The 25940-nt window shown below is 48.6% G+C and overlaps 2 protein-coding genes across 3 annotated transcripts in view; one reads left to right on the top strand and one right to left on the bottom strand.

Moving 5' to 3' along the window:
• Positions 1-20182, bottom strand: part of ZBTB1 (zinc finger and BTB domain containing 1) — a 53715-nt gene extending 33533 nt beyond the window's left edge. For both annotated transcript variants that reach the window (XM_065749073.1, XM_065749081.1), the window contains exons 1-2: positions 19892-20182; positions 9131-11042 (exon numbers count right to left, since the gene is read on the bottom strand). In XM_065749073.1, the coding sequence (XP_065605145.1) occupies positions 9131-11022 (1892 nt within the window). In that variant the 5' untranslated portion in view covers positions 11023-11042; positions 19892-20182. The remainder of the gene's footprint in view (positions 1-9130; positions 11043-19891) is intronic.
• Positions 20183-22218: 2036 nt separating this feature from the next.
• ZBTB25 (zinc finger and BTB domain containing 25) lies at positions 22219-25528 on the top strand. Its single transcript, XM_065748984.1, has 2 exons — positions 22219-22391; positions 23901-25528. Exons 1-2 carry the CDS (start codon positions 22219-22221, stop codon positions 25030-25032), a joined length of 1305 nt encoding a protein of 434 aa, XP_065605056.1. The 3' UTR covers positions 25033-25528.
• Positions 25529-25940: the final 412 nt, after the last annotated feature.

Genomic DNA, 25940 nt, shown 5'->3' with positions numbered 1-25940 from the left:
CAACCCTCTTTTTGTCATGGAACACTGACTTCTTCCTCTGGCTACGGAAATCACCCTGGACAAACTATACTGCTGTCCCACTTTCACATAACAGCTAGTTAATTTACACATGATACTTCTACGTGCACTGTAGCAGCACTGGACCAAGTGGTTGCATCTGCACTGCAGAGCAGGAAGGGCTTTAAGGCTGCAAGGGAAGCCAGGTTGATCAGCATTGTACACCTGCTAGGGCACCCTGAAAGCCAGCTCAGGGCCAAATTTCCTGGCACACCTTTGGGCAAACTGCTGGTTTCAGAGTCCTGTTAGTCACTGCAGCTGCCTAGTACGCTCTTTGAATCTTGGAGGGGAATACATTGGACTGATGCTGTTATCTCAAAGTAGCTCTTATTTGACTAGCTCTAATGTCACGAAATGCATCTTTTTTTGTTTATAAATCAGCAAAGGATTCTCCCCCAGGCAGTATCACTGTTTAATATCAACATTTAATATCAATGTAATATCAGTATTTATTTAGGTGCCACCCCACCTTTTACAGACAAATATTTCTGTTACTTGTAGATCACACACAGCTCACGTGGCATGGCTGAGGTTCTTTACACTGCTTCCCCCAAATCCTGCGACAGTGCTGCGTGGGACCACCTCTGAGCATGGAAAGGTGAGCTGCCTGTGAATATTAAACCACATTTTTCCTGATGGAGCTGCAAAAATGCTGTATATTAGTGCCAACCGTGGTTGTGTGGTATATGTACAGAGCTATGAATACCAAAGTACTGCCAGTGCTGGTAGTAGCTTGTAGCCCACAGTGAGCTAGATTAGAGGTAAAATATTGTACCTTCCTTCCAGAGGCTAAAAAATTCTAGCTGCCCTAAAAATAGAAGTAGCTTTGAGAATGCACACAGGATCTGCTTCTATGCTCTTCACACATTAAACTCATCTGAACTCCAGAAACGATCCATCTTAAATAGAAATGTGCACGTTTTAAGTTTGCCACCAGATGGAGCTCGTATCTCCCATTGCACAAATCCATGAACATCTGCAAAGTAGAAACACTTCATAGATATTGCAAAGGATGCAGTTTCTTCTACTTCATAAAAGTCAGAGGAAGTCTGTGATTAGCTAGATGTTTACAAATAAAGGGGAATCTGGAGACAGATCAAAGGTAACCCTACAGATTTGGCATGATACCAAGTTCCTGTACTACTAGCATCTGCATGGGCTTGACTGTCAGATTAAGTGGTTGAACTTGGCCTAACTCATCATGAACTAGCAGTGCTTTTTTTAATGCTTAGCATATATATTAGAAAACTGAAGATTCAGCCAGCTAAGGACATGGAAGGAAAAAAAAAATAACTGTGGAAAGAGAAGCATTCACAGTGTTCTTCCTCACTCCACTTTCTGGAATGTAAAGGGAATCTAGAAGGGAAGACAAGCCCTGCTGCAAAATCCAAAGGATGCAATACTTTAAGTTTAGTAAATAGGAGCAGTAGCTCTCAAAAGTTCTCTAATAATCTAAGCTGGATGGTCCATGTGCACCATATTTGCTTTTTGCTGAGTAGTCTGTAATCCACCCAGGATCTCAGGGATTTTGGCACAGTTCTAACAACTAGGGAGAAAAGCAGATCTGAAATAAAAGGTTGCAGGGTATGAAAGACACTGAGTTAATGTGTATGTGTTTTAAGGGACATCTTTGTTTTGACTCCATGTAACAAACCAACACGGTTTGTGAGGTCTAGAAGGCCACAGACTATTTCTACTTTTATAGCAGAGCTCTGTTTGAAATTAGTGTTTTTATTTGGAGTCTAAGCCACACTGAACTCAATCAAATAAACATTCTCCAAAGAAAACAGCCTTTGAACCATTTAACCATTTGTTTGCACAGCAAAATAAAGCAGAAAGAACAGTAATAATTACTGAGATACTTATTATGTCCTATATTTTTCAGTTTATAAGTTACAGTTCATCAGGAGCTCTGACTTTGTGTCAAAACTGACAGTGTCCATATAAACTGGTAGAACTTAAGTGAAACACAACCCTGCCTGAAAGCAGACTAGGTGGGGCTCATCCTCATACTTGCAGGCACCCAGACTGTGGCTGGTGCTATGCTTCACAACAGCATAGGTAAATGTACAAAAATGAGGTTTAATCTGCCTGATAGAAATGCATCTCAGAGATCTGAGCTCTCTCCTGGGCTGTGGGAAGGTTCTTAGACAAATTCTTTATCCAGGGATCTTATCCGATATTCCCTTCTACACTGCTATTGTATCCTTCCTTCTCCCATGGGAGGGATATTCTAGATTTCATCTCTAAGGACTTATACTTTGCATAAACAGAAAATCCAAAGAATGCCTTTTTAAAATAGCAACCTTGTTACAGGGAAAAAAAAAAAAAAAAGGACAGCAACAAGGAAAGACTGATTTTAGCATTTTTCATGTTGGCAGTAATACTGCTGCAGAGACTTCAGCAGTGCACTGACACTGCCAGCACCGTGCCTTACAGACAGGCTGGGAAAACAGGGACTTGCACAGCCCCAGGTTCTCCAGTGGAGTTCCTATTGTCCACACATCTTGCAGGATTCTGAGGCCTTTGAGGCCTTCTTATTCCCTGTCAGGACTCTTGGGATGTCTACAGAACTACAAAGCACACTTATCCTTGAGTGTCCCATTTCCAAAAAATATATACCTCCCAAAAATCTCACTGATACAAATCAGTTTGAGTGAACACAATAGCAGCAGCAGGAGTTAGTCATGGACAGGAAAATTCTTGAACAGCTCCAAAAGGGCTCATTTTTCTCCCACAGGAAATGCTAGGAGCAGCATTGTTTCTGTGGTTGTAGCTGCAGGAAGATTTACTACAATTTTAGCAGGCCAGAAGGCACAGGAAAAGACTCAACCTTTTGGTTTCCTCTGAATGGCAGAAGTTAAACTTCTATCCATCATGAGACAGATGTGGATTTTGGAACAAGGTAATTAACACAGGGCACGCAACCACAGTGTGCAGCAGAGGTATCTTCTGACTTGCAAGAGAATCAGAGATACTGAACACTTCTGACATTCTAGGCTCTTGAGATGAGGGGCAGCATGCCAGCAATGCAAAAATAAAATGAGCAGTTAAAAGCTGGCCTCTGACTGCTTGCTCATCACAGAACTGCAGTCTGTTCCTTTGCATACATGAAGATGAAACTTTTAAGTATACGTTTTCAACTACTTATAGGGAATGCCACGAGAAACAGTTTCTCTAAAACTATGAAGCACGATATTGTTTTCCGACGACTTGAATAACAAAAATACAATAAGGGCAAAAAAAAACCCCAAAGAAACGTCCAATGGTATTTCTCTTGTAAAGCTAGTGGTGGTCATTTGAGTACACAGAAAGGAACATGGGCTGTCAGTTTCAGGGCAGAACATTTATAGTCATGGCAAGCTGATTCCTGAGTCGTGCACTCTGTTGCCCTGTAACAAATTAGGATTTGTCTTTCTTCAAGAAAAAATAAAATCACAATGAATTCCAGAATCATAGAAGCAACTCTATAAAAAAGTGGTAGAAGGCACAGTTAAAGTGTCCTGGTTTTTTGGCACCTTGCCTCAACCTACCAACATTTCTTAAGAATGCACTGCAAGAATAGTTGAGGAGGTTTTTTTTTACAAGTTGGACAAAGATGCAGAAAACTGATTTATAGCTACTGAGAGCTACAGAAACGCCCGCTTTTAAAAATACGTTCCTAATTTCTGGCCTTCATCAGACTTTCTTAAAGTCACACTGGTCATGCTTCATCTTGGAGGCCTTTAAGTCTGGGACGAGCTTCAAACCAGTTAAGAATTAGGAAGGTCAGAATACTTGATTTTTTACTCCTTCAGATTAGGAAGCACCTATAATTCAGAAGCAGGAATGCCGGGATACGAACAGATACTGCCACTATCCCCTTGACTTCACTCTGCTCTGAGCTTTTAGTGTTAAGAGCAAAACGGGACTGTCTCCTGCTACCACAAAATACAAGAGCACGCAGAGGGAGAAGGCAGAGTAACAGGGCAGTGAGTGCTACGCCAGCTGTGGGCAGCACATCTGGAGCTGCAGGGCACAGAGCAGAGGGAGGTGGGAGCAGGTCCCAGCGCTGGATGGCCGAGGGGCCCAGCTCACTCCTGGCCTTGGGCCAACCGCACTAACCCAGCACAGAGCGCTGCGTCGTCTATTTCGAGAAAGACGAAGAAAGCTCCAGAGCATATTTGTGGGGTGAGCTGAATGCAGGAAGGTTTCCAATTCTCATAAAGAGGGCAGAGAGCATAGATGTGTCTCATCTGTGCGTAAGAGGCTGGGCTGCCTTTTTTCCTTATCAGGAAATAGGAGAGGAATTAGGAATACAGCTTCCATGAAGATGCTGGGGTGAGACAGAGACTTAACTGAGCAGCTCGGCCATGCTTTCAGTTCTGACATAGCTCACGTAAGCAAATGGGCCCGCTCCCAGCCACTCATTTCTCCCCTCATACCAACACTCCTGTTGAGATAGAGAAGGAACTGCAACAGGGAACCGATCCAGACAAAAAATAACCCTCAGGGAAACAAAATGTTTGTTGTTTGATCCAGTTCACTGTTAAGCCACATAGACACGTGCCTTTTGACAAGGGAGAAGATGGCACACAAGGGATACTGGAGTTGAAACTACTTGGTGGGGAGGAAGGAACCTGCACAGTGCTCAAGGTACCACCATCAGGAACAAACTTACATCCTCAGCAGTAGCTGAGACACACCTGATGTTCTGGCACTAGTGTGTTCAAATACAGCAGCGTAGGCAAAGCATCTGCTTTCATAACCGTATGTTTTTAACATATTCTTCAGGACAGCAGACTTTCAGTCTTTAGATTTCAATTAAAAATATGCTGAACTGTATTTTCTCCATTATCTGCATGTATTAAATAGCGTTGCCCCCACGTAAAAGTACAAATTCTTAGAATTCTGTGATATTCAACTCAAGATTTCTCCAGGGACCTGTTAGCTACAAATACTGTCATACACAAACGCAAACATTCTTTGAATTAGCAAGTTGCCAATTAAGTATACACACACATATATTTAAACATTCGGATATCTCCTTTGATACTGAAAAAGCAGCTTGACAGCTTTTGTTATATTTTAAAGCTCATTTCAGGTCTTTATGAGTTCTCTCTTCTAAGTTGCAGTAAATCCTGAAAGCTAATACCTAGGCCAGCCACTAAGAATTCTCAGGGCTGCTGCTCACACCACTGCCAAAATGAGGAAAAAAAGCACAACAGAGAGAGATCCTCTAAAAATAGGAATAGCAAAACACTTTTTAAATAGCATCCTTGTTTCTTCCTGGCTATGCTTTATCCAATGCAATATGCATCCGATCTTAAGGATCCTTACGTTTTTTAAGGGTCTTATAAGCTAAATCTCCACACAGTGCAGGAAGGAAATGGAAAGGAACTATGTTAACATGACTGAGAAGTACAAATTTCTTAGAGGAAACAGAATTTTGACTTAAGTATTTTTGCTTCCCCTTCATTATCTTTCAAGTAACAGTAAGACTTCTAGGATCCCATCACTGCAAGTTTTTTTTGTCAATGTGCTTTCATTCTGTTTCCACAGAGAGTAACTTTTCTCCTAGTAGGAGGGCTGAAGCACCACCATTTCACACCCCTGTGGACATTGTCCCATTCTGACCTCAGGAGCACGGCAGCCACCCCTTCTTCTCTGCATATTTTCATGTCACCATAAACGTTCTCTATTGCATCTATTTGCAAGCAAGACATCTTGTTTATGCCTTAATAACTTTGATTTGTTGTCATATACTCCCCAGTCACCTGCTGAGCTATTTAAGTCATTCTGCTATTCTCTGCCTCCACTCTAAGCTTTCCCGTAGTGCAGTTCATGCTCTTTTTGAGCCTTAGTCTGGACATGCATACCTGTGAACACCAAGGCACTGCTTTTGTTCTGTAAGAACAGGGAGAAAACATTCATTCAAGTTCAGTAGGAACAACGAGCTTTCCTTTGAAAGGATACTACAATACAGTTTATATTCAAAAAACAAAGGAGATTACAGAGCGTTTGTAAAGTCAGATAGTTCACATAAATACCATCATTCACAATTCCTGAATTTAACTTCTGTAGTTGACAGGTCTACTCACGCTAAGAAGTTATTTTGTTTGTTCTTTCAGTGAATCATTTTTTAGGTCAAGTTCAGACCAATGCACCTTAAAGAATGGCTCTTGACCCTGACCAGAGGCGTCCATATATTACTGTTAACTATTCCCTGTATTCCGGAATGATCTTTACTTTGCACAACTCACCTCCTCCTTTTCAACAAGATCTTTAACTATTCTTTGCTATGCCACACTGACCTTCCAGCACAAGCACACCATCTGCACTATGCATTTGTGCCATAGCGAGCTAATCATCTGGGTCGAGAGCTCTCCCAGCCAAGCTAAGTCATACTCACTCTGGCCTCAACAGGCATCTACAGGACTTCATCCATTCCTCCAGGCTCCCCCTCTGTGCTACCATTAGGATGTTTTCCCCTCTGCTTCCTTTCATGTAGCTCTGATTCTGTCTCTCTGCCTGATCCTTCCAGCCTCTGCCATCCCCCCCGCTCCCACCAAGCTTTCCCACTCCTCCAGCTCACCCTGTACCATGAGGCTCTTCTGTCAGCTCCACAGCACTCTCTAGTTCTCCCTCAGTTCCCTTAGCTGCTTTTCCCAGTTCAGCCATAGCTACTGTCTTATGAGGGAACATGAACATCAGAGACATTGCGTGCAGCGTATTAGCCCCCAATCCTTCTACCACAGCAAGTGCTTAACTACTTTGTCTTTAAGATGATTGCTACAGGCAGTCAAATACTTTAAGATCCCTCTAATCACCTTTCTACCACTGAATCCAGCACTGAGAGTGCTACAATAGCCATCCTGGTTATTCTCTGAACTCTTACACACTGAGCTTCAGCCCAGCATGGGATGGGAAGCGTGTAACAAAATCCGAGTAAGAGAGAAGCTTGGAATTAACTCAAGAGCTGGAGTGCATTAACATCAGCAGTGCTTTTAGTCCCATTGCTGTTGGAGACTCAGCTGGCTTCAGCACCTTCAAGAAAACCTAAGACTGAGCAGTTCTAGCAAAATGCTGCAGGCCCACACTGCAACTGAAGCAGCATCTGGGAGCCAGCAGCAAGCTCAGGCCTGCAGCCCCATGGCTGGGCCCTTCCCCACTCCCTCATCAAATCAACAAGAGAAATTCCAATCCACGTTTAAAACTGAATAAAAACAAGATTTCTCTGGTACTCGGTTTGATCTAGATAGATTTAGATATAGCGGAGGTTCTGAACTGTTTTAATCTATCTAAACAGTCTTTCAAAGCTCAACACCCCTTTAACTCCTGAGAAACAAGGGATCAGTCCCTGCTTCTGCCCTCAGTCCCACCACTGACACGCAAGCTGGTTGAAATCACTTCCCTCTCCACGGCCTGGCAGGAGGCCGCATTACTATGCTGGCTGCTAAAGTAAGATCTGCTGGGAGAAAGTACAGCTAGACTTTATTTTGTATTAGTTTTCTCTACCATTGCATATTAGGATCCTATTGCCCCCCATTAAAAACCATACACTTAACATTTAGACAGCTGGTGCCTGTGAGTCAAAGCCAGTTGTTCTCCCCAAGGCCAAACTGCCCACTGAATTGATGTCAGCTGGTAGTTAGCAGGACTTTTAAATTCAGTTAAATTAAGAGACAAGCTACACAGATTAGGGCTATACTAGAATCAGAAAGAAATCTTTAAAGGCATTAAATGTCTTTACATTTATTAAACAAACTCTGCAGTCTTTTCTTATTATATTCTTGTTGAAAAACAGAACATTCAGAAAGTATCATGAAAACAAGAAACAAAAAATCTAAGGTTGACATGAGCCACACTCCCCCTTCCCTTCCCACCCAAGCAATGGGACTATCTACACACCCATCCCACTTTTAACTTCCCAACAGAAGTGACAAGGCACCCATTTACAGCTAAGCTGAGAAATGAAGAAGTCTTCAATGCACATTGCAATGCTGTATTCCTAGCAATCCACCACAGCACGTCTTTCCTTGTATATTAGGATAAGCAGGTTATATAGACCCACGTGGGTAAGGGTAGCCAGCAAAAGGCCGAAGTCACTCACACGGCAGAAGCGCCCATTACAGTTCTGCTACAATTGCAAGTCTGGATAATGACCACTCTGCTGGAAACTCCTCAGTTATCATGACAGTCATTAACTCCCTCTCCACACCAGTCCAATTCTGCAAGGTTTAACTGAGCCTATGTGCTCTGACCACTGGGATGCGAATTTCAACAAAGCCAAGAAGCTGAGATCGGCACAGCCAGCTCTGCCCTTACAGCAGAGTCAGAGAGCAAAGGATTACGTCTTGGCATTGCTTTTTTATTTTTTTTCCTTTTGAAAATTAATTTTGGGATTGTGAACAATTATGCTCTTGCATATTAATCGCTGTGATCTAAAATTTTCACATGAAGAAACAACACATGGAAATATTAAAGCACTCATCTTACGGACGTGGATCCGAGAACTGTTTAATAGCAGTCAGTGAAGGGGTAACATTGTGCTTTTCATCTACAGTTTAAAAATAATGATTGGTATATCTACTTAGTAAAACAATAAAATTAAGAACAGAAACTGATATTAGGAAACAGTGAAAATGTAATAATTAAACACATGAAGCTTTTCAAAGCTATATACTTAATGAGCCTAGACACCTATGATTAAGAGGGTCTTAAAAAAATAATAATAAAAAAAAGACTTGTTTTCAATTTTTTTTTCTTAATTTTTGTCTACTATACTGTATGCCTTGCTTTGGTGTTCTCTCTGCTGCCAATTTAATGCTTTAACAGTATGAGTATGCTTTATGTTCTTTTCAAATGCTTGGCATTATAGTGAGATCTCATATCTTTTCTCAAATTAAATTTTGCTCCACATACTCCACATGTATACAGATGAACATCCATGTGCTGCTCCAGTTGCTCATTATTTGGGAATATCTGAAAGCAGACCTGGCATATAGTCTCTCCAGCTGATAAGTGAGATATCATATGCCGTACATGGTCATGTTTTCTGAAGTTTCCTTGATCACAAATGGAACAGACATACCTGGCCATTCCTTTGTGCATATCATTGTGGAGCCGCAACTGGCGCTCTCTTAAGAACTGCTTCCCACATGTCTGACAAACAAACTGTTTTTCCTTGGTATGAACAGTATAGTGTTCCCTCAAGTGACAACGCTGATAAAATCCTTTCCCACAAAGATTGCAGAAATGCTTACGTCTGTGATCTCTTTCATTCTCTTCCATCATGGAATTCTTGAACAGATCTTGCTCCAGGCAGTTGGACATATGTTCAACCACTAGGTTTTCAGTCTCAAAACGCTGCCCGCAATTAGGACATCGGAAAGGACAGGCAGAATGCTTATATGACTGCTTTTTCTGAAGGCTGTTCATCGGGAAATGGCTGTCCCTGAAGTCCTCCAGCATGTCCGCAAACATCATGTCCCTTATTTCCGACTGCTCCTCAGGGTTTTCTTCCAAGTCCATTTTTTCTTCAGAATTTCTGATACCGTTCATGGTCAGGTCCTGGGGTTCTCCACAGGTCTGTGCATGATCCTGCAACTGTTTGCCCTTGACCAGGATTTGACCACACTTGCCACAGGCACATATATTTTCTATGTGTTTGGATAAATAATGAGAGGACAAATCCTCCTCGGTGATTGTTAGCCCACAGAGTTCACAGGGAGCATTCTCGACATCTTCCTGGACAGAGGGAGCTTTCCTGTTAAGGTGCCGCGGACTCTTTAAACACCTTCTTTCATCCTCATCCATGGACAAACGGGGTTTTAAAGTCTTCCGAGCATTTCTCTTCTCTCTCATCTCTTCCTCAACGTAGTACCTGTAAAGCGGCTCTTCCTGCTCGTCGTCGAGGTCATCGTTATCAGAAGACTCGTTGCAGTCTTTACCTGTCACCTTGATGATATTGTACTCTTTCAGCTCATCTGCGGGACTGTCCTCTGGTTCCATCTTGATGACAATCCTCTTCCTCTCAGAGGCTCGGCTTCCTTCCTCACCTGACATCTCAGATGCCACCATGCTGCTTTTCCTGCCTGTAATGTTGGACACGGGAGATGAGGAGTCATCGGTGACTTGGCTCGAATCCCCTTTGTATTTTTCCGTTTGCGTGGAGATTATTTTAGAAGCAGAGTCCTTTTCATTAAAGTCTATTTTTTCAGCACTGTAATATCTGGCACTTTGGTACGAATGCCTGTTGGTGCACGATAACACGTGCTCATCCAGTAACTTTTCACAGCTAAAACTGAACCCGCAGCTGTCGCAGGTGAAGCTTCTTCCGAAGCGGCGCGAGTGGGACACACGCTCTTTTGTGTGAGAGTATTTGGACGTGGTGCTTTTTTTGCAGACATCAAACAGTTGTTCGGGGAAACTGGCGAGCTGCAAAGCTTCTTCATCGGGCTCTTTGTTATGGGATGTATTCACTGTGGAACTTGGCGGCTCCATGCCCCACCTGTTTGTTTCGCTGCCATTTCTAGCGAGCGTGTCTTCGTACATGCGCACACCAAATATCATTTTACTGTTCTGGGTGCTAGAAGCAGAAGAAGAGCATTTTAAACTAGATGAGTCTGTATCCTGTATATCTTCCAGACACTCAGGTACATTGTAGAGCTGCAAATAGTTCATGGCCACTTTAAATTGCTCAAAATTGGCAGGGGCAGTCATAATTTTTCCTAAATACATGAACTGTAAAATAAGATCAAAGCATTCAGCGCTAATCTTCATGTTGCTTAGATTCAGCTGGGCTGTAGTGTGTTGATGGTTCATAAAAAACATTCTAAAGTAGGAGCTGCATGCAGCAAGGACTGCTTTATGTGCTTGAAAATAAATATCATCGATAGCAATGCAGCAGTCACACAGAAAGCCCCACTCCCTTTGGTTGTTCAGCTGCTGAAGGACGTAGTTGCTGTGGCTGGTTCTTGCCATCTTGTACTTCAATTACAGCCCTGCAAAAAGAAGATGACATCTGTTAAAACCATGAGCACAAGAAGTAGAATACATTTAAGCGCAGAAAGGAACCGCTGTCTTTTTCCTCTCTAGATCTTCCTATTCTCACACTGTTTGTGGTATGATTTCCCGTCTGGACATCTTTGCTGGCAACTACTGTTGATGCCAGTGAAAACATCCATCGTCCCATGTTCTCACCACTAGCCTTACAAGACCAGTAAACTAATAAACATAACCACCACAATCAGTTAAAGCAATGCTGCTAGAATATAAATTAGCAAATATATCTCAAAGTCCTACAGCCAAGATTTTCAGATAGGAATTCTGGATGCAGAACTTCAAAAGCTTCACAGGGCAGACTTCTGCAAGACGGCCCCGGGACAACAGCTATACAAGGTGAGCTGACTGTAAGAAACCACCGCTGAGTCTCAGCTTGCCTTTTTCACCTGCCAGACCAAAGGACCTATGTTGCAACACATTACTGGCACCAGTGCTGGGCTCAAACTGGTCTTTCCCTCCCCCACTAAAGGAAACTCAGAAGAGGCATCAATGAAGCATCTACACAGGCTACATCTAAACACTGTTTGCTCTTTACGGCTGCTTGGGGATCTTCTTGACCTTATCTGTAAGACATCTATCAGATGAGGAGCCGTGCAACTCAGGTGCATTCTCAGAAGTGCAGGGCTGGCAGCACGGCCCACACAAGCCTGCTGTGCAACACGGACAGCACAGAAGCAGGAAGTGGTGCACACCGTGCTCCAGCTCTTCTTAAAACCACTCTTTCATATAATACAAGCAAAACACTTAGATTGGAGACTGGACAAAAAAAAAAACAAAACACAAACTCGGCTAATGGAGGACTGAAGGCCAGCAAGCCAGAGATGGCAGCACTGAGAGATGAAGCCTTGATGAGGAATAGCAAACACTTGGAGCAAAGCTCTGAAGGCGCTGGAAGGTGTATGCAGGAGGTGTCCATTCAAGTCATAGAAGATAAACTGCAACCAAGTAAGGCTATTCCCTACTCAGTCTTTACTGACATGCATAATGTGTGCTAAAACAACAAGGACCAGGACAGGGTGGTTTGAGAAAACAAAAGGAAGGGTAAAGAATGCCATCACTGAGAAAGACCTAAAGCAGCGAGGAGCATGCTTCACACTTTGAAAGTTATTGCAAGCAACAGAAAGTAAGAGATTTGCACACATAAGATACAGGCAAGCAAACAACATGTACAAACTGCATTTTATGACTCCATGAAATGCAGATTGATTTGTCATGTCTTTCAACCATCCAAAATGCAAACAAAATACACACAAAATGTTCCCTGGTTTCTTCTTATCCCCTCCCCATCATCTCCCTTCCAGCTCACACCTATCTCCCATTGACTGGAAAATGAGCAGAGAAATTAAATTCCACAACAAGCACTGAATTCACAAAGCAGAGATGTTGCCTGGGCTGTTAAGTAGCAGACCTAACATTAGTCACTGCTCTCCTTCATTCCACAAATGAGTGTCATGGAAAAAAATGCATTCAGGCTCTCTACATGAGGAAATGCTCATCACCACCCAGTAATATTCCCTACAACAGCCATTTGTATGGACCACTATCAGCAGAAGACCTTGACTGGCAATGGGAATCTTGAGATTTGGGTTTTATACTGAAGATTAACACCTAGATGACAGCTACTCCTCTTCCCTCAACTTACTGCTAGAACCCAAAACTCCAAAAGTAAGCACATCACAATTCTCTGTCCAGTTCAGGTCAGTGATGTCTACTGCAGAAATGTAGCTTGTTACATAAAATCCATTCAATGGCTTTCTTACTAACTTGCAAGAGGGTGGCTCTGAAAACAGAAGAATCTCTGAAACAGCTTCATGCCCTCTCTACAGAAATTTGACAACTAAGTTTCTGAGTAACTTCAGGGGTTTCCGAGAATAACAACAAAGCTTTCAACATCACGTAACATTAAAGGGCACTTTATATTCTTTGAAGTGCTAAGGTGTCTTAGTATTTCAGGTTATTAATCAGATACTTGAATGCAATTCAGTAGACTTCATCAAGAATTAAGACCAGCAACTGCATAATAACAAAGAACTGACTTCAACTTCCACATCCAAAGACTGAAAATCAACAAGAAACAGAAGACACAGTTCTTCCGATAACCATTGGGTTTCAGTGCCAGCTTCCATCAGAACTGACAGAGGAAGGAATCAAGACAGCTTATTTGAACCTTCTTGTCCTCACAAAGTGGCAAGCTTGAACTCTTCATTTTTATTTTCTGCATACTGAAAGTACTTCGTTATGTCTTCCAGTAGCAAAACAGCAGCACGGGCAGCAAGGTCACGAATACCTGCACACACCTGCAAAGAGGACTTTCAAACTAGTGGGAATGACCTGGCAGCCATCGCAGTGACGGTGCACAAACTCATTTTCTCTAAATTTCCTTCTTCTTTGAAAAAGCGAAACCCATTTCCTCTTTTGGCAGAGAAACTCTTGCAGAGCTTTCAGCACTTGAGCCCCAATAAGCAAAAATAAGGCACCGGTAATGCCCTTCTCCTACCACTGCTTTGTAAAGAACCAGCCCGAGCACGAGCTAGCTTGGCCAGGCCAGCAAGGTGCTCAGATGTGTACACAGCCTCCATCACAGCAGTACTACGAGGAGGTATTAAAATAGAGAGTGTTTGAAGTTATCTATGTTAATGAAAGTACTGGCAGCCTTCCTCCGTATGCTGTATTAACCTGCCGTGTGTCACCAAATATTTACAGCTGCCAAAACTTCCCACTATGAGAACCTGTGTTGGTCTATTTAAAACTTTGACATCAACCAGCAAAGGCAAATGTTCCCTTGTGAACTGCCTGCTTTGAGCTTTTCTCTTTCTCCAGAAAATTTCAGTTAAAGCAGTTCAAAAAGTGAGGTTAAGAAAGAGCTTTTGTTTATCTAAAATACCATTCTTTCTTTAAAATTGAAAGAACTTTGTCTTGCAAAATCTTAGGAGACCTCACAGAATCACAGGGGTTGAAAGGGACCTCAAAAGATCGAGTCCAATCCAACCCCTGCTAAAGCAGCTCCCTACAATAGGTCACACAGGTAGGTGTCCAGACAGGTCTCGAATATCTCCACATGTGGAGACTCCACAACCTCCCTGCCCACCCTGTTCCAGTGCTCCATCGCCCTCACTGCAAAGCATTCCTTCCACATGTCTGCATGGAACTTCCTATGTTTGAATTTTAGTCCTTTGCTCCTTGTTCTGTTGCTACGCTCCACTGAGAAGAGCCCGGCCTCATCCACTTGCCTCCCACCTCCCTTGATGTATAAACATTAATCAGACATAAACCTTAATCAGACTTCACATGAGAGAAAGGGGCATGTCTTAGAGATGTTCTTTGTCACCACAAAAAAAGCTGCCTGAATTTGGTTAGCTAAACAAGAAACTTAGACAGGAGGAGGGGAAGAAGAAGGTAGAAATTATCAGTTTGTTCACACTTCAGACTGCTGTGCCTTACTAAAATCTCAGATGACAGCCTCGTTGAGAGCATTTCATTCTCATATAGCTGCTTAGTACACAGGGGCCTATCCAAGCCATCCCATCCAGTGTGAAAACCCCTTTGGCTGCTGTGTGCCACCTCCACTCTCAGACTGGTGACAGTGCTCACTGCACCAGGACGTGTCCCAGCACCCCTGGCAGCCAGAAGGGAACGACACCTGGCACTGACTGGTGAAAGCCCAGCAAGGAATGGGCTCAGTGAAACTGGGTGGAGATGAGAAACTGTAAGAGGGAGGTGAGGGGAGAGCTCAGGGAGCCATCAGGAGAGCAGGTGGGACAGGCTGAGCTCAGAGGAGGGCTGTGATCAGGAACAGCAGAGGGCAGAAAAGTTGGTGCAGTGGGGATCTACATGGGGGGGGGGACACCAGGGATTGGGGAAGAACCAAAGTGGTAGGGCAGAAAGGAAAAATATTTTCTATACACACACACACAAGCACAGTTACACACACATGCTTTTGCTGAGCAACAGGCAGAGAACTATTACAGCATTCACCCATTCAGAACTGGAACCGAACTCTGAGTTCTGCCACTCCTTTGCTACGGCAAATATCACAGGTTTGTTGGAAAATGTCCTCCCTTCAAGAGCAAGCTCTCAGAAAATGATCCTCTGCCATTATTTTGTGATTTTAATTGCTAAAATGTCAGAGATTTGCATTTGTCACACACCACGTGGGTGGTTCAACGCTGCAAACTATTTTTGAAATTTTCTTTGGAAAAAAACCAGTCATTAGGACAAAAACATCCATCTTAAAAGAAACCTAAGGTTTCAAAGTTAACTGCATACACAAGACATTAATTAAGCTAAATTCCAGTGCAGCAGTCATTCAGCAACCTTTTATGTACACACTGCAGCCTCCCAGCCCTCCTCTTACCAAAGGCTTCTTTCTTTACTGGGCTCACCCTCTGGGTCTGTCCAGGGGATGGATCCAAGCAGCACTGCCCTTTGTGCACAGTGTGAGATCCCTGCTCATTTGGCACAGGGTTTGGAGGAGGTGAGGTGGAAAAGGCCAGCAGACGCAGAGGAAAAGCTCACAAGAAAGAGCACTGCTTGGAAAACAGTACCCCATTGCTGTCAGTGCTGGGACAAGTCACATCAACATCAGGGTTGCACTTCTTAAGACGTCCAACATCTTAATGCAGAGAAACCATTAGCAGTACCTGATACAAATAGGAGCTACCGGCTGTGTGTATTAAGCATCAATTACCTTGGAAAATTAAAGCCCTACACTTGCAAGTTGGTCAGTCCAAATGTCTATCTGAGCCTCTCTGACTCTGCTTCCTATTTCACAAAGGGAAGGAACATGACCACTTGCCTGACCAGCACACTGCATTTATGAAGCACAAACATCACAGGGAGGTCCACCAGGCACCTACACCACTCCATCTTCAGTAACAACTGATGTGTGCAGTGAGCACAGCGATGAGCCGTGCTGTGAGCAGCACAGAACCATGCAGACGTGGTCTGAAAAAGAACGTACTGGAAAAGCGTCTGACACGAAACTGAGAAGCGTAGATGTTTTAGTCAGGTAATTTCAGTCTGATGCTCATACTCTAAGAAGCATAAAATGTATGCGGAGGCTGTGTTTGTTGGCACACAGCAAAGCTTTGATTCCAGCTGCTCACATGCCACAGTGTTTTTCTTTTGAATCAGCACTCAGGTACAATTACTACTCAGATATTATCACCAACAAGCTAAGCTGCACTACTACGCAAACCAAGGATGTTGTTTAGAAGCTCAGAACCAGAAGGAAACAGCACTTACTGTAGCTCCATGTTCTCTTTTTTCCCTCAGAATTCTAGTTTTAAAACATTTCAGAAAATTTAAGACAGAAGAAGTCTTTGAGCTTTTCCTTGTTAAACCTTTAAGGGACTGCTGAAGTTCTTTTATTAACTTCTCTGTCTTCAAAAAAGAAGTACCACAAGGTTCAAGATTCAGGAGCGTCTCGGCTCCTAAAATTAGTAGGTGGTTTTCAAAACCCAGCATTTCCACTGCTGAGCAGGCAAAAACAGACTGCTTACATGCTTAGTGGCTGGCTGCTTTTCTTCAGAAACCAAGAGGAGGCTGGACAAAAGTATAATAAATGAGTGGAGAACTCGGTGTTAATAGAAAATGAGACTGAAAAACCTCAAGGAACCAACGCCCAGTTTTCCAAAGAAATGCACTGCTTGGGCAGCAGAAAGCCAATTCCCCATCCCATTCTCACGCCGCATCTCAGCCTGATGCGGGCTCCCAAGACTCTCCTCCCTAAAGAATTACTTTGCCTTCGTGGCTTCCAGCAGAGAATATGGATCCCTAAATGACAGCATCAAGATGCTCGAGAAATATCCTATCCCACAAGTTCACGCTCCCTGAGAAATCTGGGCATTCAGCTGGTACACTGACTACGGGGTTGCTGACAAGCAACATGTTTTATCTAGACATTAGCAAGAGGAAGCCACTGAGATTGCCATAGTACTGCAGAGTCCAAGAAAGTACTCAGTTTACACAAACTTTGCAAAAAAGGCAAAGATTGTGAGGCCAGGTGACCACTGTTATCACAACAGCAGGTATGGATAAGATGCAGCCTGCATTGCGAGTGCAGGATCCACAATCGTGAATTAATTTACCTCTGTACTGTCAGGGAAAGTCTAATTAGGCTCCATTACTTGGATGAGGAAGGACCGGCTATAATTTCTCCTCCTCCCATAGTCCTTCCATTAGCTGCCTTCAGGCACACGAGCTGTGAAGCTGCCTGCCAAGATGCAGATCCTCATCTGCATGCACATCCTGATGGCTGAATCTACTGATGTTAAATGCCCTGTTGCCAGTGCAGGGAAACAAGCTCCAGCTGACACCTGAGCTGGATCAAACCCAGGGAAAGGCAAGGAGCAATGGTGGGAGCCATTCACTCCCCCAGCAGCTCACAGAGCTCTCCACTGACACAGCACCTGAGTCCGCAAATGAGAAACTGAAACAATTTAACAGGTTTCCACTGTCAGACCCTGAGAGTTAAAGGGCGTCACACTCTTAGTACGCACTCACCACAAAAGATGAATAAGATGACAGGAAAGCACGAGCAGCTAAGTTAGGAAAACAGTCTGAACTGAAGCCTTAGAATTGCCACTGCAGCTTCAACCAAGTTCAGGTCATGTCTCTGGAGTACAAAGTACTGCAGAGCCCCACGCAATGTTTTAAAGTAACTTGTTATCCACCGAAGACTGCTCAATAAAGTCCCAGTCACCATTTATCTGATGCCTTTACAACTGTGAAAGGTGCTGAGGCAACGTGGTAATGATACGTTTGAAAGATCTGCGGAAGAACATCCTGACACCCTTGAAAGCCTTGCAGCTGGCTGATGAGCCTTTATGTGTGCCCTCCAACTCACCCTGTTAGCTTCAGGAGACATCCTGGTGTTCAGCCCTACCCAAGACCCTCAGATAAAGATAAGTGCCTTCCAGACGAGCATCCCTGGCTGATACAGGCTGCGTGCCGGCATAACCAGTCACTGGACGCACACAAGTGGAGTGCCTTGTGACACATGGGTCAGACGACATGTCAGCGCTTCCTGGTCCTAAATGCTTTGAAATTCACTTGTGGCACATAAAAAAAACTAAACTGCTAAAGTCTCCATCAGATGAGGTGGGTTAGTGGAGAAAAAGGCAGCAGCTGGTTAGTTCTAGAGAGCTCTGCGATGGCCCAAGGCACGCAAAGAAAGAGTTACCAGACCAATTCGAAGCTAAAAATGGTCTTCATGCAAATCCTGACAGCTGTGTCCGCAGCAGAGCTCAGTGCGTGGTGCTCTCTGTGCTCGGGCAGCAGCAGCAGGGGCAGAGAATGCAACCACGGAGCAACCACTGGTCAATGCTCCTTGACAAACGCACAGCACGTCCTGCAGAGGCGGTCTGGGGCCAGCTGCAGCCCCTGCAGGAGCGGGCACTAGGGCTGCCACCAGGACACTGCCACCATCTCAGCTCAGAGCAGCTTTTTTCTCACGCAGCAGATAAGCGCCCACCAAAGATCCTGGACTTTCTGTGCATACTCTCACTGTAATTACTGCCGATCCCCGTGCCCGTGACAAAACCGAAGCCGTGCTCAGCAGACATAAAGCATCTGCTCAGCTCAGCTCCCCCACACGGCCCAAGCCTCCCTGCTCCTTGGAGCCGGGGCTTTCCAGCGCTCTGCCAAGCTTCCCATGCAGCACCAGCCCACAGCTCCACTCCCACCCGGACAAACACCCAGCAGCACGCAACCAATGCGACGTGCTGCTCCGGCCCGATGCGCCGCGCCCCGCGCTCAGACGGCCCCGGCTCAGCCCTGGGACAGCTTCGGTTTCTAATCTGCAGAGAAAGAAAGCAAGCCCTGCTCGCGAGGGCTGTGCGGGTTTTTCCAAGGGCTGCAGCGAGGAATGTTAAACAAACACCTTTAATTAAAGGAATGTTTGTTTAATGTAATTAAATGCCTACGGAACACGGCGCTGCCCCAGCCCCGGTTGGCTCTTCGGCCCGCGCCGCGCGATGCTGTATCGCGGGGCAGTCACGCAGCGGCAGGAGCCGGGCAGGCAGCTCCAGCGCCGACGTGTCGAGGATCGGAGTTACACCAACTCGCACAGCACAGCGGCACCGCTTCCTCTCCTCCTCTCGTTACCTTTCCGTGCGGGGCAGCACGCGGGGGAAGCAGCCCTCGCAGCCCTTCGGCACCGCTGCCTTTAATACCCAACCTCTCCCCCCACCCCGGTCCCGGCCGCCCCCGAGCGCTGCCCGTTGCCGGGGTGGGGTGGGGTGCGCTGGCGCGTTCCCCGCGGACTGCGGCTCCGCTCTGCGTGAAACTGCCGCAACTCAACTTTTCGCTTAAAAAAAAAAAAAAAACCAAACCAACAAAAACCAAACCAACAAAGCAGCAGAGCGCGGAGAGCCGTCCGAGCTTCACCGCGGCGCAGAGCCCCGAGCGCGGAACCGCGGCCGCCGTGCCCTTCTCGCCCCCGCCCCGCGCAGCATCCGCCGCCCCGAGCCGCTTCCGCAGGGCCCCTCCGCGCTGCCCCGCAGCTGGAGCGGAAAGCCGCCGAGAACCGCGCGGCCCCGCACCGGCCCGGCCCGGCCCCTCCCGCCCGGCGCAAGGTCACGGCGGCGGCCGAGAGCCGGCCGGGCAGCCCCTACCTGGCAGCTCCACTATGGCGCGCCGGGCCGGGCCGGGCCACGCCGCGGCCGGCGCCGCTCGGCACTTCCCACCTCCCGCCGGCGGCGGAGCTGCTGCCGCCCGCTCCCCCCGCCCCGCTCCGCTCCGCTCCGCGCGGGGCCGCTCGGTTGGAGGCCCGCACGGCCGCACTCACCGCGGGCCGAGGGGGAGAGCCGCCCGCGCCGCTCCCGCCGCTGCGCCGCTGCCGCTGCAACAAAGGACTTCCGCCCCGCCGCGCCTGCTGCTGCCGCAGCGCCGGCTCCGCCGCGACCGCACGGAGCCGGACCCCTCCCCTCGGCGGCCGGCGGCTCCCGGCCCCGCCGCTGCCAGCGCTGCTGCGCCGCGCCAATGCCGGGCCCGGCGGGCGGCTCCCTGCCGCGCTCCCCTCTCCTCCCATCGCGCCGGGGCCGGAGCGGCTCCGCGCCCCCTCCCATCGCTCGCCGGGCCCGGCCCTCCGCCCCCACCCCGGCCCGTCGGGAACCCCCCACCCCCCCGGCGCTCAGCGGGGCCTCCTGCGGGCGGTGGGAGGGGGGGGTCTGCCCCCGCGCCCGGATGGAGCCGGGGCTGCCCCGTGCACGGCTTCCCGGCCCCTGGGTGTGACAGCTGCCTCGAATCAGGAGAGAACCCCCTCCCCCCCACGCCGCGTGATACGGGATTTCTGGTTATTACTTCTTTTAATCGCCGAAATTCCACCCGCTGCCGCCGCCCCTCTCGCGGCTGATGCAGGGAGCACCGCACATCCGACGCCACTTCGAATCACGGAGCAGCGCTTCGGGGTTTTTTGCTTTTTTTTTTTCGTTTCTTTCCCCTCTCAGAGTTTTCCCAGCGCCGTTCCCCACCCTCCCCGCGCCTCTCCGTGACCTCCCGAGCTGAGCCATGGCGTTGCCAGGAGCCTCTGCTCTCCGCGGGGCTGCTGGACGGACGCTCGGCTCCTCCACCCAAAGGGCACCGGCCGCACTGTGCGGGAGCGCTCCATCCGCAGAGCTCGGGCGGTCAGAGGCGGTTTCCAGAGCCGCCGTCACTTCTGCGTTCACCACGGGTACCCAAGGAAACATCGGATCGTTCCTGCTGGAACGAACCACGAAGATCATATAGAGCAAGGAGCTCAGCTCCAGGTGGGCGACGGCGGCAAAAGATTTGATGGCAGATTTGAGAATGGCATCACAGTGGCCGCCATGGAGGTGTGGGCTGGGCCACTCTGTACCTCTGGAGCCCCGTGAAACCACTGACTGGTTTTCTGACGGTGAAATGTCATTCCTCATCATTGCTCCCATCCTTTTGGCTCCAGTTTCTCTGCCACGTTTGGGCCAGGGTCAACCTAGCTAACGTGTAAATAATTAATCATTTAAATAAATAACCTGCGGTCTGCAAACAGCCCCTCACTTGGCACACGGGTTAATAAACATGTCACGTAGCTCGGGAGCGGAGCCCGGAACCTTGAGCACCCACCGCCGAGCACTGAGGGAAGAAAAGCAGCGAGCGGTGCTGAGAAGGGGCAATGGGATCGGGGCGCCATTAAACCTCAGCCCGGCTGCCGATGCGGGAAGATGGCCCCGAGCCCAGTGAGCTTCGTGTGCAAATAGGAGAAGGAAGGCAGGGAATGCTGGAAAAAGGAATATCTGTGGGCGCAGTGGGCCGGGCAGCAAGCTCCGAGCGGAGCACTCGCCCTCCCGCAGGCTGCTCTGGGGGCAGTCCCACGTCTGCCGCTATTGGGGCGGCATTTGCCCTAAAGGCTTCGGATTTGGCCCGATTAAAATCACCGTGCCAACGAGCAGCAAAACATCAAAGGCTCCGGGAAAACTGAAGGCGACCGGAAAAACGTGCGAGGCAGCGCGGAGCGGAGCGCGACACGTGCGCCAGGCTGCGCGAAACCCACGCGGAGGAAGCGCACCCGCGGTGATTCCCGCTGCCATTTTCAGTAGGAAACGCATTCAAACCGACCCGCTGGGCAGCAGACGAACCAGCGGCAGCGCCCGCTCCATCACGAAGACAGAGGAGGGTGGGGTGGGGTGGGGGGGAAGTCCTGCGCGGGGTTGCGCCGTCGCCGCCATCGCGGACGGAGGCTCAGCACCGCGCAGCGACCGCGCAACCCCCGCGCAGCCGCCTCTCTCACTTTTCCACTCGTGGGCCCGGCGGCAGGAAGCGCGGGGGGAGTTGCGCCCACCCCATCCGCCGCGCAGGGAGCGGGCGGAGCCGCGCAGGGTCGGGGCAGCGCTTCCGCGGGGGTAAGCGGTGCGGGGCGGCCGAGCGCGGGGAGCGGCCCCTCGCGGCCCTCGGAGCGCGGCTGTGCTACCGGGGTGGGGGGAACAATAGCACTCGGTGCTGTGCGCGGAGCGGGTGCGGTAACAGCCCGGCGTGGGCTCGGGACTGGGTGCCGGGAGGAGAAACCGCTGCTCAGCGGGGGGAGGCTCCGGGGCCGTGCTGTGTGCTTGATGGGACTTCGTGCTGGGACAGACCTCCCGTCCTCCTCCCAGACGCGCCATGGACGTGGCCGGCCACAGCCTGCTCCTGCTCCAGCAGCTGAACATGCAGCGGGAGTTCGGCTTCCTGTGCGACTGCACAGTTGCTATTGGAGATGTTTACTTCAAAGCCCACAGAGCGGTGCTCGCTGCTTTCTCAAACTATTTTAAGATGATATTTATCCATCAGACAAGGTAAGGACTCGCAGCTGTCTTCCTGTCTCCTTACTGCTCTGCTCGGCTTTCTGCTTTTTCCTCTTTCTAAAAGTGTTGCACTCTTAAAGATCCCGAGTGGGGATGTTATGTGGCCTGAGATTGTTTCCTAGTCTGGCCCACACCTCGGTTCCCACACAGCCTCCCCAGCACTGGTGCTGCCATGGCCTCAGGAATTGCCCCAGCCAAGGAGAAAGCCAACCCCATGCGGCTCAGGCAGTTTTCCAGCTCATCCAGATCCCTCCTGACAGGATCCGTGGGCTCAGGGCAGACAAGGAGCTGTGGCCTTATCTCTTCTCTGCACTTCAGAGGCTGCAGATAAGGGCTGGGACTGTGAGCATCCACATATTCCAATCTCCTCTCCAGGTGCTTCACCTGACCGGGCCCAGAGCGGTTCTGCAGGTATACAGAAGTTGGCTCCAAGTCCTCACCTCACCTCTGAACTGCAGCAATGGATTAATCCCTCCTGCCTGTGGTCCTGGCCTCCAGCACCTCCCCAGGAAGATTGTCACAGAATCACAGGGGTTGGAAGGGACCTCTGGAGATCCCCCACCCCAGCCCCCTGCTAACACAGTTCCCAACAGTAGATTGCACAGGAAGATGTCCAGGCGGGTTTTGAATATCTGCAGAGAATGGGACTGCACCACCTCTCTGGGCAGCCTGTGCCAGCGCTCTGCCACCCTCACAATAAATAAATCTTCATGTTCAAATGGAACTTCCATCTTGTGCCCATTGCCGCTTGTCCTGTCACTGGACACCACCAAAAAACCCTGGCCCCATCCACTTGACTCCCATCTTTTTGGTATTTATAAGCCTTGATAAGATGCCCTCTCCATCTCCTCTCCTGCAGGCTGAACATCCCCAGGGCTCTCAGCCGTTCCCATAGGGGCAATGCTGCAGACCCCGATCCTTGTCCATCCATGCACAGCCTTTGCCTGGAAGTGAGATGACGGGTGAACTTCTGTGGCAGTAGGTGTTGTTTGCTGACACTTAGGTGCAAGGCTTGTAAAGATTACACAGCAGTGGTGGCTGGATTTATTACCTGAGCGCACAGACACTCCGTGCTTCCTATTAGAGGGTGGTGCACGTGGTTAGGTGCTGTCGCAGGTGGGGCAGACAGAGGCTGGCTGTGCTCACAGTCCTTCACCATGGCCCTGTGTGCTGTTATTGCCATCACACAGATACACAGAATCATGGAATTGAGTTGGAAGGGACCCTTAAAAGCCATCCGGTCCAACACCCCTGCAATGAACAGGGACACCTACAGCTCCATCAGGTGCTCAGAGCCCGGTCCATATGCAAACATGCTGAGTACACAAGGCAGCCGTGCTCCTGCAGGCCTTGGCAAGGAGCGCTGCCCGTCATGGCCCTGCAGCCAGGTGGCAGCGCCTGTGTTCTGCAAGGCAATGACTGTGCAGATGAATGGGCAGATAATGGGTCAGGGCTGTAATTTGGAGTCAACAATGTGCTTAATCATCTGTCTTGTTTCAGTGAGTGCATAAAGATTCAGCCTGCAGATATCCAGCCGGACATTTTCAGCTACCTCCTGCACATCATGTACACCGGGAAGGGCCCAAAGCAGGCGGTCAGTCAGAGCCGGCTGGAGGAGGGCATCCGCTTCCTGCACGCCGACCACCTTTCCCACCTCGCTGTCGAGATGAACCAGGCCTTCCCCTCAGAGGCCGTGCAGTCCTCAAACCTCTATGGGATCCAGATCTCCACCGCGCACAAAGCAGCGAAGGAGTGGCCGGGTGCCAAGGAGACGCTGGGCAGCGCGGGGAGCCGGCCTTCTGCTCCAGCTGAGCACCCACAGCTGCAGCTCTCCCTCGCCATCGGCCTGGATGACAGCAGCCACGAGCAGCCGGGCCCGCATCCCACAGCCCAGCCCGCAGCACTGGCCAGGCCGGCGGAGGAGCTGCCGAAGCTTTCTGTCTCCATCAAGCAGGAGAAGTGCGAGGCTGAGCCTGTGGTGTCCCAGAGCTGCAGCCCTCCTTCTCCAGGCAGAGCAAACCCCGTCCTTGCCAAGGCCAGCCTCAGGGTGCACCTGTGTCACTACTGCGGGGAGCGCTTTGACTCGCGGGCCGGGCTGCGGGAGCACCTGCACACCCATGTTTCGGGCTCGCTGCCTTTCGGCGTGCCAGCCTCCATCCTGGAGAGCAGCGGGCTCGGGGAGGTGCAGCCCCTGATGGAGGGCAGGGAGGGTGGGCAGCGCCTCGGGGCCTTCCTCCTCAGGGAGGACGAGAACCCACTGGAGCACCCGGGCTGCGCCGAGCTCGAGCCCCTGCAGATCGGGCAGCTCTCTCTCATCTCCAAGGACCACGAGCCGGTGGAGCTGAACTGTAACTTTTCCTTCTCGAGGAAGAGAAAACTGAGCTGCACCGTCTGCGGCCGCACGTTCTTCCGGAAGAGCCAGCTGCTGGAGCACATGTACACACACCGGGGGAAGCAGCCCAAGCACGGCTGCGGCCCACAGCTGGAGAGCCCCCTCACCCCCAGGTTCCGGCCCTACGGCGACAGCGAGGGCGTGGGGAAGAGTTCCAGCTTGTCCCAAGATCACTTGGATGCGTGTTTACTGGAGTCTGATCTCATCCAGGAAAGCGTGGATACAATCCTGGTAGAGTAGTTCTCCCTATGCAACTGTTGGACACTGGTGCACTGAGCTGCCAGAGCTGACTGTTGTCCTCAGCCAGAGTTGCACTCCCACTGAGCTAGCTGTGAAGAAGAGTGTGTTTGGTTTGTGTGTTTACTTTTTTACCTCTCTAACTTTCAAACTCGAGCTGTAAGTCCTTGGAAGCCTCCATGTGACTCGGTTACATGTTCATAAATGTGAACTTGTCCTTGCCCTACTGGAGTTCGTATCATGTTGCTGGGTGTGAGGTTTACACGTCCCCTAATACACAGAGTGCCATCAGGGGCTGTTTGTAGCCCATGAAATTGCTCTTCTGGTTCTAGATGGAGGGAAATGTAGAGGGAAATACATATATTGTTCTTCCCAAATAGTTTGGTTTTAATTAAAATAAATGAGGAGATAAGTCCCAAAGTTTGTGTTTACAACTGCAGTTAATAAATCTCCGCATAAATGCACATGGGAGCCATAAGGTTCATCTTTTCAAGGGAATCAGTGGCAACCTGGACTTCAACAGGCCGTAGAGTTCTTGTCAAATGAATTGCTAACATTATTTACATATTTCTTACATAACTAGGAGTTGGACTTGACAGTCCTTTCGGGTCCCTTCCAACTCGGGATTCTCTATGACTCTACCACATCTCCACGGTTCTTGAACAAATACATAACGTGCTATTTCTTGCCTGCTTATGGAGTCACTTAAGATGGTAAGATGTTGACTTTTTGCCCAATTTCTGAAAAGTAATGTCATCCAAGAGGAGGTTTAAAACTGTACACGTTCTTCTTGTGTTTTATCCCTCTGTAGCTTTCCACCTGAGGTACCCATGCTTCCCACCAGCTGGGCTCCAACCCATCTCAGCATCCATGTTCTTGTGGCACTGAGATTCCTCTTGCAGCTAGAAGCC

This window comes from Cyrtonyx montezumae, unplaced genomic scaffold (assembly GCF_038088225.1).
Source record: "Cyrtonyx montezumae isolate F1298 unplaced genomic scaffold, pur_monq_1.0 scaffold_10, whole genome shotgun sequence".
NCBI classification, from domain to species: Eukaryota; Metazoa; Chordata; class Aves; order Galliformes; family Odontophoridae; genus Cyrtonyx; species Cyrtonyx montezumae.
This window is presented reverse-complemented; position numbering and strand designations above follow the sequence as displayed.